Raw genomic sequence first — 11449 nt, 5'->3', positions numbered from 1 at the left:
GCCTGGCCAACATGGTGAAACACCCCTCTCTACTAAAAATACAAAGATTAGCCGGGTATGGTGGCACACATCTGTAGTTCCCAGTTACTCGGGAGGATGAGGTGGGAGAATCGCTTGAAGCAGAGAGGCAGAGGTTACAGTGAGCTGAGATCGTGCCACTGCACTCTAGCCTGAGCAACAGAGTGACAGTGAGACCTTGTCTCAAAAAAAAAAAAAACAGAAAAATAATGGTAACTTATTCTTACTTAGTATAAACAAAAACCTATTTTAAAGTTACAGTAGGTGGTATTGGCACAGAAATAGATCAGTGGAACAAAAGAGGAAGTTCAGAAATAGACTTTAGTACATGATTCAATATATGATTTCAAATCACTAATGGAAAAAAACAGTCAATTTTTTTTTTTTTTTTTTGGAAACAGGGTCTTGTTCTCTCACCCAGCCGGAGTGCAGTGGTATGACCACGTCTCACTGCAGCCTCACCCTTCCCTGTTCAAGGGATCCTCCTGCTTTGGCCTCCCAAGTAGCTAGGACTACGAGTGCACACCACCACACCTGGCTAATTTTTGTATTTTTAGTAAAGATAGGGTTTCACCATGTTGGCCAGGCTGGTCTTGAACACCTGGCCTCAAGTGATCCACCCGCCTTGGCCTCCCAAAGATTACAGGCATGACCCACTGCACCAGCCCCTGCTAATTCTTATTTTTTGTAAAGATGGGGTGTTGCCGTGTTGCCCAGGCTAGTCTCAAACTCCTGACCTCAAGTGATCCTCCCACCTCAGCCTCCCAAAGTGCTGGGATTACAGGCGTGAGCCACTGCTCCTGGTCCCAATGACTATTAATAGGACAACTAGCCAACCATTTAGCAACAATTTTTATTTAAAAAGATACCTTCCCCAGCCTCACTCCCTATCCTAAAATAAATTTTATTTTATTTTATTTTATTTTTTTATTTTTTTTATTTTTTTTTTTTGAGACGGAGTCTTGCTCTGTCACCCAGGCTGGAGTGCAGTGGCCGGATCTCAGCTCACTGCAAGCTCCGCCTCCCGGGTTTACGCCATTCTCCTGCCTCAGCCTCCCGAGTAGCTGGGACTACAGGCGCCCGCCACCTCGCCCGGCTATTTTTTTGTATTTTTTAGTAGAGACGGGGTTTCACCGTGTTAGCCGGGATTGTCTCTCGATCTCCTGACCTCGTGATCCGCCCATCTCGGCCTCCCAAAGTGCTGGGATTACAGGCTTGAGCCACCGCGCCCGGCCCCTAAAATAAATTTTAGATGGACTAAAATTTTTTAATGTTTTTTAAAAATGCTAGATTATATTTAGTGCCTTGAGATTAGAAGGTCCAACATAAGGGAAAAGACTGATAAATTTGACTACACAAATTTAAAATTTTTGTGTGGCAAAATATAATACAAACAAGGTTAAAAAAAAAAAGTCATCATTTTTAGAAATTATAAACTAGAAAAATTGTTTACAAAATACATGACAGGAATTAAAATTACTACAATATAAAGAGCTTTTTCAAATCAATCAAAGACAAATAGACCGAGTACTGAGAAAAAGACAACTCACAAAGACAGAATTACAATTGGCCAATCAACAAGCAAAAATAATCAGAGAGATGCAGGCAAAAGATTGAAACATCCTTCTTCACATACCAGATTAATCAAGATTAACATTACAACAGCACTCAGTGGCATTGAGGCTTTCTGCTGGTGAGAGTATAAATTTTTGTATAAATTTTTGTGTAAAACTCTTCCAGCAATCTGCACTGTAAAACGTACATAGTTTCCATTCCGTTTACTTCCAGGAATGTGGCCTAAGTGATAGTTGCATACTTTCATACAGACTTTTATAAGGACAATAAACATCTGAAAATATTCTAAATGCACAACGGCATATTAGTTAAATGAAGTATGGTACAAACTTATAATGCAGTCATGAGTGACATGAAAAATGTGGCCAGGAAATGTCGATGAGTGAAAGAATCATGTTACAAAACCACACACACAATTTGACTCCATTTGGGTAATCCTGAGTTGAGTTTGACTCTATTTTGGTAACCCTGAGTTGAGCCCAAAAAGTGTGGATCTAGATGTGCATGCCCCATCCCCCACCCGCCACACACACACTCCACCCCCGCCACCGAAAGGATTCACTCTCTCTGAAACAAGAGCACACATTGCCTTTTAAATTGGCTTGCTTCATTGGCTCACCCTCCCACAAACTGGGGCACAGAAAAGGCCATACCCTCCCTCCCCAGAAGCAGGCACTGCTTTGTTGGTTCAGTCTAACCAACAAAGGATGTGGTAGGTAAAACGTTCTTACAACGCTATTTGATTGACTTCTGTGAGACCATTGAGTTCCTCTTAGAAGAACAGAATGGGAAAACAGAAGGTTTAGAAAATCAGAATGTGAGATTAGCAATGAAAAGGAAGCACTGAAGGTTCTTTTTTATTTCCTTTAAAATCACTTTAAATATTAACTTTATTCCAAGCTAAAGTGGAATTTCAAGATAATCACTTCCGCTCTGGTCTTACCTTACGTGCCCCACTGCAACTTCAGGTCTTGAGTCAGAGAACAGACTATTTTCTCTTCCCCTTAATCAACCTCCATCCATTTGCTCAGTTGTTTGTGGCTCCTTCTAGAAGGGATGGGGGCAGGTGCCTTACAGTGAAAAGACAGGTATACATACACACATACTGTATATATATATATGTAGTTTGGAAATTCAAAGGCCCGACATTCCTGGGAACCAAAAAGGCTGTCCAAAGATTAGTTCCATAGCTAGCTCAAGGGCTTTCAAATGCCAGAAAAGAGAACTAGGGCAGCCAGAAGACTTGGTCCCACAATTGAAGTATCAACACTGAGAAATTCTGTGTTATAATTTGCAGCAGTTAGAGGAAATCCCAAAGTCCACATTTTTGCTATTTTAGTAAATATTTTTGGATCTCACTCTATCACGCAGGCTGGAGTGCAGTGGTGTGACCATGGCTCACTGCAACCTCAAACCCCTGGGCTCATGCGATCCTCCTGCCTCGGCCTTCTGAGTAGCTGGGATTACAGGTGCACACCACCATGCCCGGCTAATTTTTAAAACTTTTTTTGCAGAGATGGGGTCTCGCTATGTTGCCAGGGCTGGTCTTGAAAGTCTCCCAAAGTTTAGTAATCTTATATGAACTGCTTTTACTTTTCTGCATTGTACCCAGAAGATGATGTTTTACTTAATATTTGGTCAGTTATTTTAACCAGAAACTTTTAATACTAAGCAAGGGGGTTTCTTCCTTTCTATGACAATTATGCTACATTCCATGCGGACAACTGTATCTTTGGCAGTTAATTCTGGAGCTGGAAATTAGGGAAGGGGGTGGTATGGAAGAATACAGCATTTACAAAACTGGCAAAAAATAAAATAAGTCAAGGGAAGGCTCAGATTCTGTCTTTGGACAAAGATGGGCTTTGAGGAAAGATCCTTACTCATCAGAGGCTCTGCCCTACACTAACCACAATAATTTGTATTGACACCCAATTTATTCAGGAGCTATAAAAACAGTATGTTTGCATTATTGCACATAAAAATTAAAACTTGAGAGCTATTTGTTATTCATCTATTGAGAGAAACGGTCTCTGGGGGTTAGGGTGGGGACCTGTCCCCATTATAGACCTGTTCTGGTCTATAATTTACCTAAGGTGAGAGCAGAAAGGGTTTTTTAAATGTTGATCCTAAGTTGTCGTCGGAGGGCAGTACCCCAGAGGACAGGAGAATCATTCCTAATACTGGCAGGGGCCAGGGCTGACAGCTGGAATTGAACACCCGAGTGTCAGGATATTACTCCCCTCTCTCTAATTCTCCCCAGTAGAGTAGATACACTCTGGACTCCCTAGGGTGGAGCAGCTACATGGGCAATTTCTACTTGTTCCTCTTGTCTCTTCATCTGCCCATAAGCCCAAGGCACTCAGAGACCTCCCTCACTGACACCCAGCAAGCCGGTGAACACACCAGCCCACTGCAAAAGGGTGTCCCCTTTTGCTAAGAACTGTGTCTTGAGGCTGTGCAGTATCACCGTGTCCCTCTCCCCTCCTCCGTGGTTTTTCTTCTCTAGGCCTAGCAAGCAAGGGAGAAGGAGCGATGCCGGAAACCTCTGTCTTTCCTTCCCCATTCGTTTCTTACTGAGTCTTGGAGTTAAGTTGTTTGTTAGGGCTGGGCGTGTGACTCACACCTGTAATCTCAGCACTTTGGGAGGCCAAGGTGGGTGAATCAACTGAGATCGGGAGTTTGAAACCACCCTGGCCAACATGGTGAAACTCTGTCTCTACTAAAAATACAAAAATTAGCTAGGCATGGTGGAGGGGGCCCTTTAATCCCAGCTACTTGGGAGGCTGAGGCAGGAGAATAGCTTGAACCCGAGAGGCAGAGGTTGCAGTAAGCCGAGATCGCGCCACTTCACTCCAGCCTGGGCCACAGAGTGAGAGCCCATCTCAAAAAAAAAAAAAAAGGAAAGAATGTCAATTCAGGATTTAAAAGTAAAATCAAATAGACTCCATCTGTCGACTCAGCGTATTCAGAGTAGGCCAAATCTCAGTTTCTAACAGGGAGCAAAGAGTATTTTTAGAAGATGCTTAGTAACAAAAAATTAACCAAGGGAAGAACAATCTTAATTACAGGATATTTTTACTGGAATGTAGACATTACTTTGGAATATATAGGACAATAAGAATTGCATCAGAGCAATGCTGCCTAACAGACACAGCAAGAAACTTATTGGCATGGCCAGGCTAGTATAGTTTCTCATTAGTATATCAACTAATTGTAGGAAAAGTACTGTTTCTAAAGTGCTTGAAACGTTTGCCTACATCATTGTTCTCTATTTCAATGACCTCCTTCATAAAGTCAAACTCTAGCCCAAACTTAAGCCTATCTCACTGCATATTGTAAAAAATGGATTCGGAATGAATTAACAGAGATGCTTATATAGGAGGTTGCAGAGATTCTCTTGCAGTCAATGTCTGGAGGAGCTGACCCTCAGGCATCACTCAGAGGAAGTCCCAGCCGAGATTCACAGATCTGTAGCCTTTGGTCAATATCACACTGTACATCAGGAGTCTCAAGTTCATCGCACAGAACTGGTCCTGTAGCAGGGAAGACTCAGAATTCCTGAGTTTTCTCCTTTTGGGGGACTTCACAGGGATAGCTGCCATCTTGAATCCAGGAAGGGGGCCCAGCTGGGAATGGAGAAAGTTGCAGGCCCACATGCTCCCTGGACGGAAGTCACACTGAGCCTCTGTGTGGGCACCTGAGAAGCTGCCAGAACACCTGCCCCAGCAGCAGTGCATCCTCCCCACTCAGTGTCCATCTGCCATCTAGACATGAAGGAGGAAAAGAAAAGAGACAAATATGAACACACTTTGGTTTTCCACTGTGTGTCTCTATGCACAGTTCACACGCACACCCATGAGAGGAGGCGAGGGGGAGCAGCATGGAAGCTCAGCCACCACTCTGTGTGTGGCTAGGGCAGCCATCACTGGTCCTGCTCTTTTCCTGGGAAAGCATCCCCCATGCTACCTGGAGGTACAGGGTTAGTCATGCTTTTCACCACTGAGTGTGCTCTGCTGAGCCAAGGACAACCTCCACCCACACTCCCTTTGACTCTCCTCATCTCCAGCTGTTCTTCATGACTCTGACCCATCCTCCCCTCCATTCCACTCATTTTTCAGAAATGACAGCCTCACATACCACACCGCTGAGAAGGAGAGGAATGTAAGAATGATCACAACAGCCATGGAGCCCAGTCCAACACCCGCCATCTGCAGCAGTGTGAGTGACGAATCTGTGGGACAAAACCACATGCTTAGCCCAGAGTGCAGGGCATCACCGCCTCCCAGGAGGCACACACCCCACTGTGCTCAATCCATTTTAACCCAGAGCTTGCCCCCATTTAACAAAGAATCCCAAGAATGCCCAGCGTGCCTGTGTGTCCCCTGAGTTGGCCCTGTGGGTATGCAGCCTCAGGAAATTACAGTTACGGGGTATTTCTGAAAAGGAAGTGTGAAGCCAGACCATGTTAAAGTTACAAGGAAGAAAAAGCTGATCTTGTTGAGCATACGAATACTATGCAACATGTTACATTTTTTGTTGGTCCTTTCGCAAGTCAATTACACGTGATAGATTTTTATGGGCCGTTTTCTTTTGCATGGAGGGGCAAGTCATTATGATATTATTTGAATTTGGGTTCCAAAAGTGATAGCCCTGATGGTCAGATATAGCAAAGGAATATCCTTTGTTGAGTCACGTGTCATTTTCTCTACACCTCAACAAGGATCATACCTCCCTGCTCTGCTCAGCAGGTTTACTGAGAGGATAAAATAAGAAAATTGATGTAAAAGTACTTTGAAAGACATACTTTCTATTTGGGGATCATCACATGCCAACTCCAGGGAGATCTCCAATTATAAACTAAAAAAACACTCACAGTTGAGTTGCACATTTGGACCAAGTGACTGACTTAGAGAATCATGTTCTAGATTAGAGCAAAAATTTCATTTTAATTTGCAAACACTTATTTAGCACTTACTATGTGCCAGACAGTGTTCTAAGCACCTCACACGTATTAACTCATTTAGTCTTCTAACCAGCCTTTACATTGGGTACTATTATTATTCCCTTAAGAAACCAAGGTGGGAGTGGTTAAGTACGACTTAGGTCTTTATAGCCAGGTTAAGAGGAGTGCATTTCTTTTTTTTTTTTTTTTTTGAGACGGAGTCTCGCTCTGTCTCCCAGGCTGGAGTGCAGTGGCGGGATCTCAGCTCACTGCAAGCTCCGCCTCCTGGGTTCCCGCCATTCTCCTGCCTCAGCCTCCCGAGTAGCTGGGACTACAGGCGCCCGCCACCTCGCCCGGCTAGTTTTTTGTATTTTTTTAGTAGAGACGGGGTTTCACCGTGTTAGCCAGGATGGTCTCGATCTCCCGACCTCGTGATCCGCCCGTCTCGGCCTCCCAAAGTGCTGGGATTACAGGCTTGAGCCACCGCGCCCGGCCGAGGAGTGCATTTCTATTGGAAACTGTGTACAGTACCCGGCACTAGTAAGACCAGCCAGAGAATACACCTTGTGTTAAACAGCCCTGCAGAACTTGAAACCACCTTTGCAAAAATTATAACTGAGAAAATTATAACAGTGAAAGAGATCTGACCTAACTGACTCCATCTTGCTTCTAACCTCCGAGTTGTCCTTATTCATTCCTGGGCATAGGCTGAACTAACTTTGGGAGGAACTCAGTTTATAGTTTAACTTTGAAACAAAGACAATAACAGCCCTTTCCCCAAACAAATCCCCATCCTATCTGGGGACTAGACTGCCTTTGCAAGACTAACAAATTAGCCATGATATTAGAAATTATGGTTTAGGAGTCCTACAGCTGGAAGTTGCAAGATTCTGAACCTCTCAAATTGCTCCTAGGGCTAACATCACTATTATAAGACCTAAGATCAATGCTTGAGATATTTTCCAGACCCCGGACTCCAGGGATCAGCTGGCATCACCCAGATCCATAAACTGGCTCATCTGATCTTAGGCTGCCACCCAGAAACTGACTCAGTGCAAGAGGACAGCTTTGACTCTCTATGATTTCATCTTCAACCCAACCAGTCAGCACTTCTGACTCACTGACCCCTTACTCCCTACCCCCTACCCACTAAGTTACCCTTAAAAACCCCATCCCCGAATTTTCAGGGAGACTGACTTGAGGAATAATAAAACTCCAGTCTCCCATACAGCCAGCTGTGTGGGAATTAAACTCTTTATTGCAATTTCTCTGTCTTGATAAATCAGCTCTGTCTAGGCAGCAGGCAAGAAAAACTCATTGGGCGGTTACTAATTATCAAAAAGTGCTGCCAAGAGCCTTTCTGGAAAACATGGCTTATACTATTTGGTTGCTTTTAGTCTTTAGAAGAAAAATGGCCTTGACACTTTAAGAAGCTAGATTACTTATTTTGTTTTATTTGATTTTTATTTATTATTATTTTTTTGAGACAGAGTCTTGCTCTGTCACCCAGACTGGAGAGCAGTGGCGTGATCTTGGCTCACTGCAACCTCCACCTCCCAGATTCAAGTGATTCTCCTGCCCCAGTCTCCCTAGTAGCTGGGACTACAAGGCGTACTCCACCATGCCTGGCTAGTTTTATATTTTATTAGAGACACGGCTTCATCATGTTGGCCAGGCTGGTCTCGAACTCTTGACCTCAGGTGATCTGCCCGCCTTGGCCTCCCAAAGTGCTAGAATTATAGGCATGAGCCACCATGCCTAGCCAAGAAGCTAGATTATAAAATGGAAGGAGAAACAGTGATTAAATGAAGAATTAGTAAAGAAAAAAATGTTAGGAGAGTGACTTGAATTGCAAGATAGTGAAACAGTGCAGTATTAGAATAGGAATGAATACATTGGAACAAAATAGCCTAGAACCAAATCCAAGTATATCAAATGCTTTCAAAGACTGAATACTGGAGTCAGATGTCCAAGTCTTTATCTGAACACCACCACTGCCTGTGTGACTTTGTGCAAGTTATTCATCCATTCTGTGCCTCAGTCCCCACACTGAGGGATGCTGTAATAATATGGGAATGATAGCAATACTACCCACCTCTAGGTAGTGCGAGAAATCAGTGAGTTAGTACAGGTTGAAACAGTGCCTGGCACAGAATAAGCAATAAGCAAATGTTAGCAATTGTTAATTATTGTTGTTTTTGTTGTTTTGATACTGTTTCAGATCATTGGGGAAATGATAAATTATTCATAACCAGTGCTGAGAAAATTGGCTAACCATTTAGAATCAAATAATTTTGATCACTAGAGCTTATACCATATACCAAAATAAAATCCAGATGGATTACAGACTTAAATTGAAACCTAAAAGGATTAGGAAATGTTAGTGAATATTTACCTAATATTAAAGGGGGTAAGAGATTTCTAAGCCTATTTGTTAACACAGAAACATTAACAGAATGAGAGATTTAACCATTTTGAAAAGCATGCACTTCTTATACCAAAAACTACCAGAAGCAAGATTAGAAGGCAAATGGCAAACTGGGTAAAATATCTAGAATAATGGGCAAGAAGTTAACATATAGAGAGTGTTACAGATTAATAAAGACATACCTCAATGGCAAAATGAACAAATTCTATGAAAAGGTAAATCACATGTAAAACATGATTACAGATGATCAATAAAACTTTGATCAAATGCTCTCTTACAAGTAATAAAAATGCAAATTAAGGCATTAAGATGCCATCTTTGTGCATCACTCAGAAACATTTTTTAAAACGCCATCTTGGTGGACTAATTAACTAGATTTGTTTTGTTTTGTTTTTAAGAGAAAATACAATTCTGGAGATGGACGGGGGAGCTGGTACTTTCCTTCACTGGTATTTCATCCAATCTACCCAGTATTCCTTCCAACATCCATCACCAATTTTTTTCTGTGTATTTTTTCCTCTACACTTTTACCCTCTATATATTTTAATCACTGATTGATGAATATGTCGAACTGATGATGACTGTGGACAGAGATCCATATCATGCATATTCTTGGGTTTGATTTCATCTCATTAATAATTGTTAATGGTTGATATCAACTGTGCATAGTGATTCAGCTTATTTCTAAGCCCACATACAGCCCTCATGTTCCCACGTTGTCCACAAGGACATTATTGTTTGTTGAAGCCAAAATACATTACGCATGCCATATTTCCCTGACCAATTACTGACTCTGTGCAAGAAGAAATGGAAAGCAATCTGACCTAATCTGCTCTTAAAGCTCCTGACTCCTGGGAACTGCTGTTTTTTCTACCAGGGATACACAAGCCATCACTTGAAGACCTTGCCTTGCCTTGACTTCAAGTTACCATCATCTACACTTCTGGTGGCTCTTCCTTTGTACAAAATTCCTTGTTCTTTGCTCATCTCTAGTCCTCTTACATCTCTCCATTTTCTTCAAGATTTATCAAAGATCATTTGCAATGGCTTATCCATCTCATGTGAAAATTGTATGAACCTGCCAGAATATGCTTCATCCGTGTTGGAAGACTTGAACCTATGTAGGGTAGTGAGCTCTTTTCTTTCCTCTAACCATCCCCTCACAAATCAAGAGGACAGAAGCTAAGGAGGAGTTAAGGAAGCTGACTTTCTCTTGACCATCCACCAGCAGGATCCACCTGGGTGCAACTATTCCTTACTCTAGACACAGTATTGGAAAACAATCTTTATTTCTTCTGCATAGCACAATTTGGATTTGGCTCCAGGAATGATTCTTGGTGGTAGACCAGTTCCTGGTTATATGTCTTTTTGTCTACTTTGCATATATACTCTGAAAATCTGAGTCAATCTAATCAAGAGTGCTCACAAGTGTTGCCACACAAGCTTCTTTAGAGATTTCCTCATTAATTCCTTACTAAGAAAATTTACAACTGGCAAATTTGAATTGTATTTCTTATAGCCTCACCATCCCTTGGTTACCCTACCTTTCCATGGTCTCATGCCAGAGAACCATGTTTATTTTTCTTCTGAATCACTTGTAGAATATATTTTTACAAACCCAAGTGAATGAATCATGTGTTATATGGCAGATCAGTTACTCAATCTTGGAGAAAGTAAACCCATTAGGACTAAACTTCACCATTCTCTTTATGGTGGCTTCCTCAAGAGAGCTAGCGCTCAGGAGGAGGGATGGAGCCTTTCCGGACTTATCTTTAACCCCCTCCCTGACAGAAATATCACATGCTGAAGAGGAAGTTAGAAAGGTCCTATTTCTACTCTCAGACTTTGTGACAGCTTGAGGACTCCTCATGGGTGTGAACATTTTTTCATGAATATACAAGGGCATGTTCACTTCCTGAAAGCACCAATTCTGTTCTCCAAATGGTAAATAACAATAATAATAATAATAATAATTAGCACAGTGACTTCTATTTACCGTGTTAAATTTATCTTTGCTATTCTAGGGTCTTCTCACTTGAATTCCATTCAGAGCAAAAGATGGCAAAGGAAATCAAAGTGGAAAACTAATTTAGAGATCAATAATGCTTGATAAATTAGCAACACTGTTATATTCCATTTTTATTGCAGCTTAACAAATGACCATAAACTTAGGTAGCTTTAACCCATTTATCAGCTCAGAATTCTGTGGGCGGTAAGTTCAAGCACATCGTGGCTGGTTCTCTGCTCAGGGCCTGTATCAGTCTCTTCTCACACTGCTATAAAGAACTACCTGAGACTGGGTAATTTAAAAGAAAAGAGGTTTAATTGACTCACAGTTCCACAGGGTGTACAGGAGGCAAGACTAGGGAGGCCTCAAGAAATGTACAATCATGGCAGAAGGTGAAGGGGAAGCAGGCACAGTCTTCACATGGCCAGAGCAGGAGAGAGAGAGAGTGAAGGGGGAAGTGCTACACACATTCAAACAA

General features: G+C 42.1%; 1 protein-coding gene across 10 annotated transcripts in view; it reads right to left on the bottom strand.

Annotated features, from left to right (window-relative positions):
* Nucleotides 1–1378: 1378 nt before the first annotated feature.
* The window catches only part of SUSD1 (sushi domain containing 1), a 140420-nt gene continuing 130349 nt past the window's right edge, over nt 1379–11449 (bottom strand). For 6 of the 10 annotated variants that reach the window (XR_012424465.1, XR_012424466.1, XM_005581061.4 and 3 more), the window contains 2 exons: nt 5731–5824; nt 4652–5357 (listed from right to left, as the gene is read on the bottom strand). Coding sequence is in view for 8 of the 10 variants with exons in the window: in XM_045373631.2 (XP_045229566.2) it covers nt 5340–5357; nt 5731–5824 (112 nt within the window). In the remaining 2 variants the exon portion in view is untranslated. Of the gene's footprint in view, nt 5358–5730; nt 5825–11449 lie in introns of all 10 variants that reach the window. The other 4 variants (XM_005581060.5, XM_005581065.5, XM_005581064.5 and 1 more) reach the window with 2 other exon arrangements.

Source organism: Macaca fascicularis, chromosome 15 (assembly GCF_037993035.2).
Source record: "Macaca fascicularis isolate 582-1 chromosome 15, T2T-MFA8v1.1".
Lineage (NCBI taxonomy): Eukaryota > Metazoa > Chordata > Mammalia > Primates > Cercopithecidae > Macaca > Macaca fascicularis.
The sequence above is the reverse complement of the archived record's forward strand: the minus strand, read 5'-3'. Positions and strand labels throughout refer to the sequence as shown.